This window comes from Podarcis cretensis (genome assembly GCF_951804945.1).
Source record: "Podarcis cretensis genome assembly, chromosome: 3".
In the NCBI taxonomy this organism is placed as follows: Eukaryota; Metazoa; Chordata; class Lepidosauria; order Squamata; family Lacertidae; genus Podarcis; species Podarcis cretensis.
The window spans coordinates 70,350,974-70,368,893 of NC_137172.1; the positions used below are offsets into that span (position 1 = coordinate 70,350,974).

The window sequence follows — 17,920 nt, forward strand, 5'->3', positions numbered from 1 at the left end:
TGTGCTTGGTCATATTTTAGTGTCTCGGAGGGGCGTCCTTCCCCCGTGGCCTTACTTCAGTCACCCGTGTGAATGGTGTCTAGGATTCCTAGGTTGTCCACAAAGATTGAGCCGTTCTTGCCTAGTGGAACCGCTATTTCAGCTTGATGTGTTATTGTTTTCTTTGTTATGGATGGTTCCGTAGGTCCCAGTTCCTCTGGCGATAGAAATAGACTTAGTATAGAAATAGAAATAGACTCACTGTTGGATAGAGGTTTTGTGGTATAAGTTGCATAGTTAAAATCCCTGGTGACAGGTGTGGCTAGAAGGGTAATAGATTTCCTTATGTATGCTAACCTTTCAATTAGTGCGTCCTGAGCTTTATGTATTTGTTCAATAGTTGCTATGAAACGGATTTCCTTCTCTATATTGGAGCTTTCGTCTGATACGTGATTTGGGGGTAGGGTTTTTGGTCTTTTGGCCAGCTGGTTTGGGGCTTTATCTGTCTCTAATTGAAGCATCTTACAGTTCTCATCCGTCATAGACTTTGTCGGCTTTATTTTTCTCTTATCGGTCTTGGTTGTTTCGATGAGAGGAGTGGGAGAACCGGAGTCTTCAAAAAGGCAAGTCACTTGCTTGCAGAGTATGGACAAAATAAAAGATAAAGTGCGAGATTGGCTACATTATGCTCAGATTAAAGAAGTTTTTAAGTTGGATAAAAAGGTAGGATTCCAGGTGGAAAAATCAAAGTTAGAAACTGAACTGTTAGAACCCAGCTCTAAGATACTTTCAAGAATGTATAATTTGCTGTTAAAATGGAATACACAGGATGAAACGGTCAAATCAGCCATGATAAAATGGGCACAGGACATAGGGTACAACATCATGTTTGCTGACTGGGAAAAGTTATGGACCACAGGTTTGAGATTTACGGCATGTAATGCCTTGAAAGAAAATATTATGAAAATGATTTACAGGTGGTACATGACCCCAGTCAAGCTTGCAAAGATATACCATGTGTCTAATAATAAATGTTGGAAGTGTAAAGAAGCTGAAGGAACATTCTTTCACCTCTGGTGGACTTGCCCTAGAGTGAAGGTTTTCTGGGAAATGATTTATAATGAACTGAAAAAGGTATTTAAGTATACCTTCCTTAAGAAACCAGAGGCCTTTCTCTTGGGCATTGTTGGTCAGAGTGTGCAAAAGAAGGATCGAACCTTTTTTATGTACGCTACAACAGCAGCAAGGATACTTATCGCTAAAAGCTGGAAAACTCAAGAACTACCCACACTGGAAGAATGGCAGATGCAACTGATAGACTATATGGAACTGGCGGAGATGACGGGCAGAATCCGAGACCTGGGAGAAGAACTGGTGGAGGAAGACTGGAAGAAATTCAAGGACTATCTACAAAAATATTGTAAATTGTATGATTGTTAAGAAAGATGTAAGATTAGCAAAAACATGGCTTCAACAAACTAGTTATAAAGAATATAAATTTAAATTCAATTGGAAGATGAAAAGATAAATTTGGGATAAGTAATATTTTATGATTAAGCTTCAATAAGAGTATGTTAAACCCCAAAATTTGAGACATTAAATATTGGAAAATTATATTATATGAACTAAATCAAGTTAATAATTTGCTGGTAAAATTTATGTTTAGAAAGCAGGAACAAGAGATGTGAGGAAGTCCAAAGTTGAGAATGAAATGTGGATAATGGAAAATATTATGTTATTATGTATGTTTTTTATTGGTTATACAAAATTTAATAAATATTATTATAAAAAACAAAAAACAAAAACAAAAACAAAAAGGCGAGTCACTTGCAATCCAACCCTTTGCAGCTTGTCCTTATTGTCTAAAACTAGTTTGGTTGTGTGCCAGTCTCTGAATGTTACCACAACTCTGTTTAGGTCCTTGTCTGATGGCAGAAATTTAACATTACTGATGTTATCCTGGTTGGTGTCTTTGTTTTGTCCAAGGGAGCCCTCGGATTTTTCCGGTAACAGTGTGTTACACAAAGTATGGAGCCTCTGTACCACATAACGAAGTCATGTTCTAGCTGCTATTTTATTGCTCTCTGAGCACAAGAATCCTGCATGAACAGTACTGTATTCAGTATTACCAGTGATAAATGCCTCAAATCTCTGTGTAGAGGAGCCAGATTCCCAAGTGATTCCTGTATTCAGGCTGTTAGGGCTTGGACCTACATGAAGGTCTATCCAAAGCTAGGCTACAAGAGCTGTGGAATACCATGGTGCATGGTGTAGTTTTGACAAGGCTATGGTACTCCAGTACTAACGCAACACAATTTTAAATTTTTAAAGAAAATTGTATTGTTTATAGTATAGACATATTTGCCACCCTGCACTTCTTTGGAGGAAAGGCAGGATTTGTTATTGGCATCTGTCTGTGTCAAGAGACAATGGAATGTTCCTCTGGGGGTGAAGTCAAATTGCTGGAGAATCAGAGCACCTGCTGTTGCTGCAGAGACTGGTAACTTGTAACTGCTGCCTCCCACATTGTTTTTGCCTGGGTAGTGTGTTTGGAGGTTCTGGGCTGACCAGATGACAAAATCCTTCTCTTTGCCTCACTGATATGGACCAAAGGAAAGCAGAGCAAAACTTTAGCTTGGCTGCAGGAGTTGCTGGAAGGAGGCGTACAAGATACCATTCAACGATCTTAGGGACTCCATTCTGGATTGTCTCCTTAGTCTTTTCTTCCCCCGAAGATGTCATGCAAAGCAGCAGATAAAATGCCAGATAGAAATTTAATAAATAAAAAGTAGCACTATGGTAAATATTTTGGTATGCTGTTGAGGCATAGTTGCGTGTACACTTCAGCATCTTACCCTATGGTTGGTATCAGTGCTATTTTTCTAGAAAAAGAGGTGCCAGAACTCACCGTGAGCACTTCCCTCATTCTCTTAGCATGGCAATGGTGCCCACCTGAGAGGTGGCTGAACTGAGTTCCATTGAGTTCTGGCTGAAAAAAATCCTGGTTGGTATGATCTAGCAGTTACAGTGGTACCTCGGGTTACATACGCTTCAGGTTACAGACTCCGCTAACCCAGAAATAGTACCTCTGGTTAAGAACTTTGCTTCAGGATAAGAACAGAAATTGTGCTCTGGCAGTGCGGCAGCAGCGGGAGGCCCCATTAGCTAAAGTGGTGCTTCAGGTTAAGAACAGTTTCAGGTTAAGAACAGACCTCCAGAACAAATTAAGTTCTTAACCCGAGGTACCACTGTATAGGCAGGACAACACATAGGATTTAGTCAGGATGAAAAGAGCATCATGTTGATGAGATTGCTAGCAGCTGATAATGGTCCGTCTACAGTTGATCATGCAAGAATATGCCATCTGCTCTGGAGTAAAAATTGTTTTTCTGCCAAACAAGGCGGGAGAGAGTCCTAAGACTTTTGACTGCAATAAATGTTCAGACATCTAAACCAGTTTGTATAGACTCATCCCAAGGCATATGACAGTCTAAATCTAAAGTAGTGTGATTTGTAAATGTAAATTTCTTTTATAGGTTGTGAACTCTTTGGGCAGAAGTAGTAGCATTTGGGGAAACTTATGTTGCTCTGAGCCTCTGGGATAGAGTAGGATATGAATCCAATAAAAGAGTAGATATCCTTTGCTAGTAGTTTCTAATGTTGCACATAGTAATTCTACCTAAAGTCATGTGAGTTTATGTGCAAAATATGAATTTATACAAATAATATTAAGCTACAGTGAAATGAACAGGACAGCTTAAAACCAATTAAAATATAGTACAAGTACTGTGCTATATCTGTGTCTAGATTCATGTGTGAATTTTTAGCCTGCCTAGTGCAACCCCTCCCAATGTTGTTCACAAAATTAAAACCATTTAGAAGTATTAAATACATTATAATTATATACACTAGCAACAGTTCCTTCCTTTGTTTAAACTTTACATACTACTTTTCATCCTACACCGTAGTATTGAAATGTACGGTATATCTTCATGACAATGGTCAGCCATGAATCTGATTATCATTGTACCAGCCAGCCATGGGAAATTGGAGGATTGGTACCTCTGATGTATGTATTTGGTCACTCATTTCCCTTAAGTTTTAAGTCTCTAAGGTTAATGCCTCAAAGGATGGGTAGCAAGGCAAAGCAGTACCTGTTCAGGTTTCACCCAGCTTAAAGTATATTGGTAAGGAGTTGGACTGTGGACTACTTCCAGGCCCAGTTCTGAAAGCTAGGAACTTGAAGCCACTGGCTCATTCTGCAACCTTGGTGTTTGGTGTCTCCCTTCCCACACTTGGGAAGGCACAGTGTAGGCTTACCAAGGAAAGGCTGTGAGTCAGGTTTTTCAAAAATTAATAGCAGCATTATTTAAATAAATGTGCCAGTGCTTCTGAAATAAACAAGGGATTTAATGAAGAAAGGGCATTGAGAAGCACAGCCTCCGATAAGAAATGTCTTCCATTTTATTACTCTCTCTCTCTCTCTCTTTTTTTTGTAATGGCTAGACTACTCAAGGTTGTTAAATTATACAGTGCATGCTTTTATCGTTCCTTTTTGTTAGGGTTGAGGAAAAAAATACTTGGAGTATTTTCTTTCCTGCAGGGCTAATGTGTAAGAACTGAAGTGAGGTGGAAAAAAGTTGCCTATCAGAAATGAAATTGTTCTTAATATCTCTTTGGGGGAGGCTTGCATCATGAGTGGCCCAGCTGCGTTTGTGTTTCTTACCATATTAAAGCAATCTTTGTCTATGTTAAAAGTCTGATATACAGAGTAGATCACAAACTGAACAGTTTTTCCATTCTTGTCTGGTGCAATCTTTGCACTGTTCTTACTCCTTTTTGTCCAACACAATGCATTTTTTAAACTACTGTAGAGGCCATTTGCCACTTATGTGGGGGTTATGTTCTGGGCCCCTGCACACATAAGCGAAATTGTGTAAAGTGGGGAGCACCCTTTAAATGCTCTCTCTTTCGCTTTTTCTTCAATCCAATCTGAAAATACTGTGTTCAAAAATATCAACAACTAGAATTAAAGCTCTGGGGGCTGGCAGGAGGCTGTAGGATGAATGGAAAAGCAGTGTCAGTAGCTGCTGCTGCTGCTGCTGCTGCTGCTGTGCTACCCCTCACATCAGCTGTTAGGGAGGCTAAGCAGCGTAAACAAAGCCCTGCTGCACCTCCAGTCTCTTCAGGGCTCTCCATCTTTCTTTTGGACTCCAATTGAACACAGATCTGTTGAATGCAAATCAGACATGATGTTGAATACCTCATTTTCAAATATGCCAGTTAAAAAAATAGGCATGTAAGGGCTATTTTTATTAGGAACCTAGCATAGGGCTGCCATTACTGGGATTTCAAAGGTGGCATTGATGTTCGTGAGGAATTTCCAAAATGTGGTGCTTTGTTCTGAATCGTAGGAAGTCAATTGAAAAATTGTGATATTTTCACATTTTTGTAAAAAAAGCTTAATAATTTTTGGGGGTTTCTAATAAAAAGCTCAACAAATTTTTAGGTGTCATATCTTTAACTTTTTGAAATATGTCAACCCTACCTATATGGGGAAGTTTAAACTCTTTGGATGTTTTTTTTGGGGGGGTGTCACTCAGATAAGGGAAGCAATTTTTGTTCACTTGCCTTACAGCCCTCAGTCCCAAAATATACTCTAGTGTGTTGGAAGACCCTCCAGAATAGATTTGGCATGGGTGGTTCAGGGGTTTGCAGAGGGGAGGGAAAACTACTGAAAAGCACTTCTTCTATACAGCTGAGTAACACCATTTGGTACAATGGTTCCACTTCTGCTATGGTCTTGACCAAGACCTCTCTCCTGCCAAAATCTACAAGCTGCAGGAATAAAGCCTCGTTGGTACCCTCACATACCTTTAAACACACACACACACAGTTGCAAATGATGTCTGTAGGGTTGCATTTTAGTTTCATCCAAAGTTGTCTTTTAGATGAATATTAGAAACAGGACTGGTTACAAATCAACACAAAACCAGGCTTGGGTGGCCATAGTTGATTTACTGAAGCCCACTGAAATTGGTGTGTTTAAGCATATTTAAGTGTTGTGATGGATTGTGCCAATCAGTGGGACCCGCTAGTAAACCCTGAGCCATTTTCAGGTGGATCTCAGTGCCACGTGTGGTTGAGTGTCTCTTACTTGCCTTCTCTGCTCCCTAGCTGTGTTTGGCAAATGTTTTGGTTTGACCCATGCTAGCACCAGCAGCTCCTTGCAAGATAGGTAGAGGTGGCTAGGATGGAAAAGAAGTTTGTTGGTTAAAGAGGAACAAGGCCTCTGAGGAAAAATGTCCAGGAGTCATGTTTAAGAAATCTAGAAAGAGGAGGGAAGAAAGAAACATGGTTTGTTTGTGGGGTTTTTTTTTGGGGGGGGGGAAATAGGCACAAATTGAGTGTGAATGGAGATATTTCAGAAGATGTGTAAAAAATAATTTCAGGGACATGCAGAGGTGGGGAGAGGAAAAAAGAAAAAGCACTGGCCACTTAGAAGCCCTAAAATGGGGAGACTGTCCTACTATCTCCAGAGCAAATGTCTGTACTCAGCATATGGAAAGCTCTATAACACGCACCAGACCATAACACGCACGTAGTTTTTAGAGGAGGAAAACAAGAAAAAAAATATTCTAAACGAAATAGTGGATATATGATTTTTGTGGTTCATGCTGTGGCCACAGACATGTGATCTGACAGTGAGTTTGGAGTAGCCCAATGCAAAAATCCTGAGGATCCATGTGGATCCATGCTTTGTAACCACGGAGGAGGGAAGGAAGGGGAACCATGGATCCTCTGCTCACAACTGCAGCAGATCCCCCCCCCCCCCCCCGCCACCCGCAGGCATTCGCTCCATAACACGCACAGACATTTCCCCTTACTTTCTAGCAGGAAAAAAGTGAGTGTTATGGTGCAAAAAATACGGTATGTAAATCTTTGCTACAAGGGAAAAGCTGTGGCAAAGAATTTAGCAGTTTTCAAAGCTAGATTGAATATCAGCAGAAAAGGATGCCAGTGATTGCTAGTGGATTATGCCAAGTGTTTTCCTTTGCCTCCCCCCCCCCCCCCAATTTTGTGACAGGCTCTTTCTTTGCACCACCATTTTGTGACTGGAGTGCCTTAGTAATTTTCAACCATCTCAAGTGAGCCTTGTGAGTAGAAAGTTTTGGAATCCCTGATTTAAGGAATAACATATTTATTTGGTGTGATTATAAGTATGTACTCTTGCCTGAGAACACAGGATCAATCTTGGTCAACTTATTCCAGCATTCTTTGCAAGAGTCCCAGCAGCCAGGAGGCAATAACTGGTCCATCATAAATTGGCCAATAGCCAGTCTTCTCTGCGCCCCAGATTAGATGACTCCAAAGGATTCTGGCCACCCTTGAGAAGCTGTGGTCAGAGTCCCCATCACTCCCTTTCCAAAAGGGGTCTCTAGGAAGGTGTCTCTGCTTGATATTAAGGGACAAGTAGGCACAGAGGAAGAGAGATGTTCCATATGTGTATATTTTAGCTAAACAAACACATATAATGAAATTTGTAAATGTAATTGATAAGTATTGTTTAGTTTCAAAATGTTTTGCTAGCATTCCTGCTTACCTTTATCACAAAAAGAAGTCAAGCCTTTTTTGCTTTTGCTAACTTAATGTACTTATTCTTTAATATTAATGTATTCTTTGTACTTGCTGTCATTTTAATAGCACGATAAAACATCACTTTTAATGACATGTGGCATTCAGTACCATGCCACAAAGTGTCCTGTCAGATTATGTTGAAATTCTTTTTTCTGAGTAAGGAAGTAATCTTTTATATGTGTATTTGTGCAGGTAATATATGCTTTGAACACAAAGAATGATGAACATGAGGCTGCTATTCAAGCCCTCAAAGATGCTCATGAAGAAGAAATCCAACAAATTATTGCAGAAACCAGAGAAAAGATTCTGCAGTATAAGAGTAAAGTTTCTGAGGAAATGGATCTCAAAAGAAAAATCCAGGTTTTAGAAGAGTCATTGGAAGATCATAAAAAGATGAAGCATCAAGCTTTAACTGAGTTTGAGGCATATAAAGACAGAGTTGAGGATATGCAACTTTGTGCAGAAGCTCAGCATGTTCAGCGTGTAGTAACTATGTCACGGGAAGTAGAAGAAATTAGAAAGAAGTTTGAGGAGAGGTTGCGGAGTTTTATACAATTACAAGTACAGTTGGAAAAGGATAAACGTTCAGCTCTTGAAGAACTAAGAGCTGCACATAGACTTGAGGTCCAGGAACTTGTAAAGACCCATCAGAACCAGAATGCTACTTTAAATAAGGGACAGGAAAAGTTAGAAGAATTACACAGGCGGGATGTGGAAGAACTGAATGCCAAAGTTGAAGAGCTAAGAGTGGAAAGAAAAAAGCTAATTGAGGACTATGAAGGTAAACTCAGCAAAGCTCAGTCTTTCTATGAGCATGAACTTGATACTATGAAAAGGTCGCAGCTATTTACGGCTGAAAGCCTGAAGACCTGCAAAGAGAAGGAAATAGAACTAAGAAAGGAGTTTCAAAGCCAAGAATCTGTTTTACGAAAAAACCTGGGAAAGCTTAAGACTGAATTGCAGATGGTACAGGATGAAGCAGGTGGTCTACGAGAAAAATGTCAGAAACTTCAAGTAGCACTCAACACAGCAGAAAACAATGTGCAGGTGAGATGAGAATTGTTACATTATTTGTTTAGAACAAAAGTAATGTAACCTGTAAGAAGTAATGATGGTTCACCATTTGTATGTTGATTGTGAAGTTTCAAGTCTTTGTCACTACCACTTGGCTGTTTCACATCTTTCCTATATACATGATAAATGACTTATTGCATACTGGACCTCAAAGACTCAGTTGCTGGGCTTTTTCTCAACACAAAGTGGTTACACGTAGTGAAAAGCATTACAATGCTTCTGTGTATAGTTAAGGGATAGAGTGTTCTACTGGGTGTTCCATATATTGAATATGCAAGGAAATAATTTATGTGTGCATGAAGTTTAGCTAACAGTTTTAACTTCTTTCTACACAAAAGTAGTTTCTTTGTCAAACAAACAAACAAACAAACAAACTGGTAAAATGTTTTGAAGTGGCCTTTGCTTTCTTATCTGAGTCAGATGGGGAATGTCAAACTCTGGTTGATTTTGTCTTTTACTATATGGAAACTAATATTGACTCTGCTGCTTTTGGTATTTAGGTTGTAAAAGTTGTGCAAAGATAGGTGTTTATAAAAATACCTACTTTGTTCATTTACTTACACACAAGTTTAGTTGAAATAAATGAGAAAGATGTGAAGCTAATTGATGATACGGTTGTATCCAAAACATATAAATAATTTTGAGTTACTTACTTGTGAGGTTTTAAGCTGTGATCGGCAACTTCTTTCATATGTTGTACCAGACGCTTCCTTACCAAACAACTTGAGATCCAGACACCTTCAGAGCAAGGTTCATACCCCCCATTCTGAAATTGGCAGGTGCCCTCTCAGTGTGAAAGGTGAGGACATTCAAGATGAGTCTCAGTAGTGCCTTGTGAGGTGCTGTTCACTTGGGCACTGCTATTTCCCTTGTAAGTTGTCTGAGAAGTAGTACTGCCCAAACCAAAAGCAGTGCATGGAACATATCTGCATATTAGCCTTCATAATGACCCTAAATGCAGAAGCCTCTTGGGAATCCCTCAACTTAGCACTCAAGAAGGATGCAGTACTGCTATTTTAAAAGTTTCACATAACTGTTTTGGCATGGGTAACCCTACTTTCACATTAGATTGCTTGGGAAGTTGTATAACCCAGGCAAAAAAGTCCCATGAAAGCTTCTGTTTCTAAGTTAGCTGCACTTCCAACACTCCCCACCTTAAATAGAGAAATTCCTCATGTGCCCTTCTGTTAATATTCAGTCATGTACTGCTTCTCTCTCTCTCAGGCCACCAGATGCTGAGATGGGGACAGGTTGAAGCAAACAGCAGGATGACTCCTACTAAAGGAGCACAGTTGCCATTCCTGATATAAAGGATCCAGTCATTCTATTTTCTGCTTTACCATATTGATGGTTTTTGAGGATGGATATTCCTTCCTGCTGCCTTTGGGACTTTAGATTGCTGTTGCTGTGCTAGCTGCAGAAACACGTTGCCTTCCTCACCTTACAGTAGATTTAGAGGGTGAAACATTTTAATATGGCATTGGTTCAAGTTTATATCCAAAACTATGATACAGTTTTTCCAGGTGAAACTACAGTAGATTTTCTTCTAACAGTGAAAGCAAATGACAATATGAAGTAATTAACAGTTAAAATTGGTGGCTTTGATCCAGGGACCCCTTGGGCAAGCAGATGGCACTTATATTGATGCAACAAATTTGGGGTTGTATCCAAAGCAGTGCCAGTGGAGTTCTGCTGATGTTTCTCCTCCTCCACCCCATGCTTCCCAAATCTTCTCTGGAGAGTCTCCTAATCCTCCAAAGCTGATTTTGAGGTTGGGAAGTGCAGGGGAGAAGAGGAATAAAAAGTTCTGTTCAACCAGCACACATCTCTTGCACTTCTGGAATGGGAGCACTGGATACCACCCCACCAATTTCCCAGCCTCAGCTTGAAGCCACCAGCTTCACTTTGAAACCATTTTAGGGGGTCCCCTGACCCAGGACTTTTTTTTCAGCTTGAACTCACCGGAGCTCAGTTCCAGGACCTCACAGGTAGGCACCATTGCCATGGTAAGAGAACAAAAGGGAGCGGGTGACACTGTGGTCTAAACCACTGAGCCACTTGGGCTTGCTGATCGGAAGGTCAGTGGTTCAAATCCGTGCAACAAAGTGAGCTCCCATTGCTCTGCCCCAGCTACTGGCAACCTAGCAGTTCAAAAGCACAACAGTGCAAGTAGATAAATAGGTACTGCTGCAGCAGGAAGGTAAACGGCATTTCTGTGCACTCTGGTTTCCATCACAGTGTTCCATTGCACCAGAAGTAGTTTAGTCATGCTGGCCACATGACCCAGAAAGCTGTCTGTGGACAAACTCCAGCTCCCATGGTCTGAACCAAGATGTGCACCACAACCCCATAGTCGTCTTTGACTGGACTTAATTGTCCAGGGGTCCTTTACCTTTTATAAGAGCATTGCCCTTACCCAAAGGAGTGGCTTTTAGATGCTACATAGGGGGCTGCAATGGAGTGAACTCAGAAAATATCTTTTGATCCTCTGCATCCTAGTCACATATTATGAAAAAACATGGTTTAGCACTGTGTGTGTGAACTTGCAGTCACATACTCACTCTCCTCCATGGTAAAAGGTTGTTACCCTTCTACTGGGTTCTCCATTGTTTTGAACAGATGAGCACATAAACTAGACATGCATGCCAAAAGAGTTACTCTCCTGGGATGGGATGGTTACAGTGGTACTTGGTTTACAAACTTAATCCGTTCCGGAAGTCTGTTCTTAAACCAAAGCATTCTTAAACCAAGGTGTGCTTTCCCATAACAGCGGGAGACTCAATTTACAAATGGAACAAACTCAACAGGAAGCGAAACATGTTCTGCTTCCAAGGCAAAGTTCACAAACCAAAACACCTACTTCCGGGTTTGCAGCGTTCTTAATCCAAGTTGTTCATAAACTAAGCTGTTCTTAAACCAAGGTACCACTGTATTTTGAAGTGTAACTAAGAAGCGGATAGGGGGAGGGGAGTTATTGTTTTGTTTTAGTTTTGTTCTTGTTTTTATTATGAATGTTGTGTTTTTATCTTGTGAACCACTCTGAGATCCATGCATGAAGGGTGGTATGTAAATTTACCATAGTGAATAATATTAATAATAAACTTTTTTGCAATTTAACCTATTTTGTATCCAATAATGGATTATGGGACTTTGGTGGATTTTGCTGCTTTTGACTAAAAGTTACTAAAACCTCTTCTATCCTTACCTCAAAACTTAAATTTGTATTCTAGCTTTCTTCTTTTCATTTTATGTAGTCTGCCTCACTGAAATCTCACTTCTGTGGCGTAGTCATGAACTCTAATAGTTCTTGAACATCTTTTTCTAATTACCGTAGTTATCAATTGACAGTTCTTAGCCAATTCTCCTGCTTTTATTCCGCATGGGACTAAATGCATGTTTTAAATGTTGATTTACTTACCTCCCCCAGCCCCGAAGACTAAGAAGTGGTTCTTCTTGCCATTCTTCCTGCAAATTTGATATATATTGTGTTAAATAATGCAGTCATTAGTATTTAGTACAAAGGCATTTTCAGTCTTCTGTCTCTGTGCACTTTAAGCACTTATCAATTTTCTATGACTGTCATCTAACATAGCTTTAAGGCTTGAAAAAGGGATAAAAATTATATATTGAGCATGCATAATACATAACATTGATTTGCAATCAGTCACACATAGCTTAGTCATGCCTTTTTCCTTGTAAGCTTCTTTTTTAGTTGGCCTATTTTCTTTAATAAAGTTCATTTTTGTAATGGGAACTTAATATGTTGTTCTAATTAAATTGCATTTTTTTCTGTCAGGGCAGAATGCCAACATGTCTATACTATTACTGGAACATTTATTCTGACTTATCTGAATGGCCATATAATTTAAAAATGCACCACCTGAGTTGTGCTTGATGAGTACTTAGAACACAGCCCTCCTGATGGTGGAAGCCTATCTGGTCCCTTCTTTCCATTCAGAAAAATGTCTTCTATTTTTCATATTATCTTATTATCAACATGATTGTTTGTAATGTTGCTGTTTTAGTATTTTTGTTTGCTTCTGTGGGTGTGTTGTTTTCATCATGGAGTGTGAGGCTTGTGGGCCTATACACCCACCCAGCCACATCAAATGTAAAAGGAAAGGGTTACATTTAACATTGTATTGTTTTCTGCGTTGATTGGGGGGGATTAATTATTAGACACATTGGTACATCAGGCTTGTATGCAAGAGGCTCACAGACTTTTGTGACTAAAGCACTGCAAGAATGTCCAGGCAAGAAAGTTGCTAGCAGCCTTTGTTTTATAAATTGGTAAATTTCATTCATAGTTGTCCCATTTAAAAAAGCATTACTTTGTCCTTTTAATATGGTTTTCTCTTCTCTTAGGCTCTTCAAAAACAGTTGGATGATGTCAAAGATGAGGAAATGTCATTGTTAAGCAAACACAAAGAGGTTGAAAGTGAACTAGCAGCTGCTAGAGAACGTTTACAGCAACAGGCCACAGATCTAGTACTAAAAGCCAGTATGTGTGCATATGTTTTTATGTGCTTTGTATGTAATCTACCTTAAGTATATATTCAGAATGTTTTTGTTCAGTAGTTTAACGCAAAAAGCCTGTTTTATACAAAGCCTTTATAACCTTTAAATGATGAATTGAAAAGCTTATAGTATAACTCTTTTGTTATTGCTAGACTTTGCTTATATCAAGAGTGATGGGAATGTAGCAGCCCAGGCCAGGTAGTTTCTCACTTCTCCCACCAACCCACAGGTCACTACAACAAGTAGGCAGGGCTGCCCAGATGTCAGTCCCCTGATATCATTATGACATTGGGTGACAACTTCAGATAAGTTATCCATCAGCACAAATCATTTTATCCATCAGCACAAATCATCAAATTATTGGCACTGTCAAGGAGTGCAGCTTACCAAGGAACAATTGGGATCACACTGTAACAGTGGCGTAGCGTGGGTTATCAGCACCCGGGGCAAGGCAAGTAATTTGTGCCCCCTAACCCATGGATTTGCGCCCCCTAACCCGTGGATTTGCGCCCCCTAACCCGTGGATTTCCCTAACCCCCAGATGTTGTGCCCGGTGCGGCCGGCCCCCCCTGCACCCCCACGCTACGCCACTGCACTTTAAGTTCCCAGTTGTTCTTTGCAGCTTTTACCTGCCCCATACCTGGTGTCACATATTATGTCTGGTGTACAGCAGATATGTTTGGTTTGGGGGTAATGGCCTCATGTGTCTAATTTGGCCTGCAGGCCAGAGCGTCCTTACCCCGCTGTCTTAAATTTTGAACTTTCTAGCATATATGTGAAATATAGTGGGGAAAAATCATTGTTAAAGTCTTGAATATATAATGCAAACATACATACTGAGAGACTCCAAAACACTCAGTGTGAAGTCTTGTATTCTCTATTATTTAACTTTTATAATTTCCAAAGGGGTACCTCTTGCAGCAAAAACAACTGAATCTTGTGACATTTTGAAAACTTGCACATTTATTATGGCATAATCTTTCATGGATTGCCTTGCTGGTTTTTGGCTTGTTACTGTTTTACAATTTGGTCCACACATTAGAACTCTTTTCTCCCCGCCCAGCGTAGAAATACAGTTGGCTTGAGGCACACAATTGAGTGAAAAGGTGCAACCAAGAGTTGTTACCGGCTTGATGGTACTGTGTCATGGGCCAGATCCAGCCCAGATGCTGGCAGTTATGCACTCCTGTTGCTGATTGTTCCCTACCTCTCTAAAATAGTAACAAAATCTGTTTCAGAAATTTTATTCAATACAGTAATAATTTTGGGCATAACCTTCTGTGCACAAGCCCAGCACTGCTATTGATGCTCTTATTGAGTGTAGCCTGTTCAGGATCCTGGAAAAAAGGAGAATTAGTGGATTGCTCTATTCAAGATATAGAAAAGCTTTATAATTATGGGAACTGCTGGGTATGCTGCACTTTGCTCACTACAACATTTGCCAGGGCTGCAAGTGTTAGGGAGTAGAAAAGTTTAGTGGACTTTTAGGGTGATTTCCTCTTACTTTAGCAGTTCAAGAGTTGTGTCAATGAGTTAACTATAAAATGAGTTAACTATGAATGTTCTATGACAGAATTACTCTTCAGAAGACATTGTGGTTTCACTTGTGGCCCAAAGATTTATTTGGACAACATACATAATGAGGCAGGATTTTATATAAGAGCAGTGTGGCATTAAATAATAAAATTGTTATATGATCAGTCTGTCTGACAGTGAAGTTCTATACACGTTTTCTTAGAAATAAGTCATTCTACATTCAATTGGTCTTACATAGGAGTAAATGTATATAGCAGGGGTCAGCAAGGTTTATCTTGCTTGGGCCGGATCGGTCCTGTGGAGATCCCTCCGTGGGCCAGATCTCTTGCATGTGTGAGCACGCCCGCCTGCAATTTTTGTGTCTGTCTCTGCGCAGATGCGATTTCTGCTACCGCAGAAGTGAGGCCCCTTGCTGCACTGCGCAAGATTAGTGCAGTGTGTGAGCGGGCAACTCGGTTTGGGGGAGGCTCGTGGGCCTGTCAAACGACCTCCACAGGCCGCTTCCGGCCCATTGGCCTTAGGTTGGTGACCCCTGGTATAAAGGATTGTGGTCTAAATAACACTTAGCTGCATTGGGGCAATCATATCAGCTTAATAAAGCTAGATATGAACAAGCCTTGTACCCACACATGCAGCCCCTTCCTTCCGTCCTTCTCAGTGTGTTGCAATCGATCTTTGGAAATCCGTGGGAACCATAATTTCCAATTAACATCCAAACTGATAACCTGTGGTTACCAGCTTTGGTAAGGACATTCAGCCGACTTCAAACCCTGGTTTTAAGATCTTGGCTTGTTCTGAACCTGGTAACCATATTTTCCCAGATCAGACATAATGGGAAACTTTCTGAATTACCACAACACAACACAAAAAGGAACAGGGAAGCAGCAGTGCAGGTACAGAGCATGTGAACAAAAGACTCGTGCTTCTTAAACCAAGATAGGATAATCTAAATGCAGCCAATGGTCGATGCCATTCTTACACAATTGTGTTTGGATGTGTCTCTGATTCTAAATTCATACTTTCTTTTCTTATAGGTCATATTGGAATGCTTCAAGCAACACAAATGACCCAGGAAGTTACAATAAGGGATTTGGAATCAGAAAAATCTAGATTAAAGGAGAAACTGTCCCAGCTAGAAGATGAAAGAAATCTATTACAAAGCAAAACACAGAGCCTGGATGAAAGACAAAGGCAACAAATTCTTGCACTGGAGAAGGTAAAAGAAGTAATGCTTTTTCAAAACGAACAACTTCCGATTCAACAGTCCTAAAGTGGAGGGTGGTAGGAGGAAATACTGTGGTGGAGGAGCCACTTCTTAAGCCCTACTTCTTTACGCTGGCCACAGAACACTGGGAATTTGAGGGAGGGGATATTTTCTGTACCCCCTCCCTCAGTTTACTCTTTTAAAAACGTTTTCTATTAACACTAATGGGACAGGGAAACATGTCTGCTCCAAGGCCGACTTGCCTCTTTGGTCTTTATGAGAGGGGTGTCAAGGCCTCACCCAGAATGCTTTATTTCTAGGCCCACTGTCCCTGAGACACTTCCAGTACTACAGCAAAGGTGGAGTTTTCAGCTGCCAAGAGAATATGGGTGGAGTCTTGTATGAGACAGAGAATGGTGGTAGAGCTGCAGAATTGAAGGTCATAGGCGGGGACAAAGATAACAGTGGGAAAAATGGATGATGTCATGAGTTTAAGTTTGTTTGTTTGAATTAACAGAAAGTGAATGAAGCAAGGGAAACACAACGAGAATATTATGAGAAGGAGCTGATAAAACTGCAAGCTAGGCTGGAAGGGGAGGCTGCACAATTAAATGAGGCTCATTCTAAGACCTTGGAGGAGTTGGCATGGAAACATCATACTGCTCTTGAGGCAGCACATAGCACTGCTAACAAGGAGAAAAAGAAACTGCAAATGGTAAGAGAACTATAATGTGAGGACTGTTCTTAGTTTTGCTGTATGAAAAAGATTTTGAATTAAAAAATCAAGTATATAGCATACCTTAGTTCCAGATATTTACCAGTAAGAGGCTTGTAAAAGCAAGAGGAAGCATGTAGCAATTTTTTCAGCTATACGAATTATTTTAGGCAGAAGAGATTGAGGAGGCGGAGCTGGCCCCGCAGCATTAAGCTGCTAAACACGCCCCCCGGAGACACCTGGCTGGCTGCCTCCGGTAGGCGTGGGCACCAGCCAGGTGAGGAGGGGCGGGGGCTATGGCCCCTGGCCAGGAGGTGGAGCTCGGGCTCCCGCCCACAACCACTCCCCTCTCTTCCAGGGAGGAGAGTCTTTATATAAAAAATGGGCAGCATTTCTCTCCAATTTCTCATTGGCTAATAATAGACAGGTAAGAAGATAAGAATTTGCTTTCTCAGTCTTTTACAACACTGTTTAGAAACTTCTAGGGCTCTTTTGTATCTCTCATTGATTGATAGGACAGGTAAATTAGCAAAAACAATAGAAAGGGCATGTAGAGTTAAAGATTGGGAACATTCCCTTCTGAACATTTTCTGCTAGTTGCAAATTATCAAATTCTTGTTCATGTATAGTGTATGTATCTGGTCTACCCATTAGGAATCAGTTACTTGATTCAGTTTTGTATGTTATACAAACACTGGTGGGAGGGGAAGGGCCATAGCTCTGTACTTTGCATGCAGAAAATCCAGGTTCACCTCCCAGCATTTCTAGGTAAGGCTAGGAGAGAGCCCTGCCTGATAACCTGGAGAGCCACTGCCAGTAATTGTTGACATTGTGGACCAGCAGCCTGACTCAGTGCAGCTCCCTAGGTTACTTTGGGCTTACTTGTGTCTGTCCTTCTGACCACAGGTAAGCATCAGTAAGGTTAGAATGTGGGCATCATATACATCCGTTCATTTCTTTGAATTACCACTATGAGTTGGTTTAAACTGTGATGTTCATGTAAGCTGCTTTGAGTGTTTATACACTTTAAAGAAAATAAGTATATAAAATGCATTTTGAGGTAATAGGTGAGGACCTATTGAGGGCAATGTATACATGGAGGCAGCCTTGGCCCTCCAGATGTTTTGGGACTACAACTCCCATCATCCCTGACCACTGGTCCTGTTAGCTAGGGATGATGGGAGTTGTAATCCCAAAACATTTGGAGGGCCAAGTTTGCCTATGCCTGGTATATCTCCATACTAGACCTAGAATAG

General features: G+C 40.6%; 1 protein-coding gene across 8 annotated transcripts in view; it reads left to right on the top strand.

The window, feature by feature from the left end:
- Nucleotides 1–17,920, top strand: part of FAM184A (family with sequence similarity 184 member A) — a 70,473-nt gene that overhangs the window by 19,564 nt on the left and 32,989 nt on the right. For all 8 annotated transcript variants that reach the window (XR_013837367.1, XM_079970741.1, XM_079970740.1 and 5 more), the window contains 4 exons: nucleotides 7,810–8,664; nucleotides 13,057–13,192; nucleotides 15,780–15,961; nucleotides 16,467–16,664. Coding sequence is in view for 7 of the 8 variants with exons in the window: in XM_079970741.1 (XP_079826867.1) it covers nucleotides 7,810–8,664; nucleotides 13,057–13,192; nucleotides 15,780–15,961; nucleotides 16,467–16,664 (1,371 nt within the window). In the remaining variant the exon portion in view is untranslated. The remainder of the gene's footprint in view (nucleotides 1–7,809; nucleotides 8,665–13,056; nucleotides 13,193–15,779; nucleotides 15,962–16,466; nucleotides 16,665–17,920) is intronic.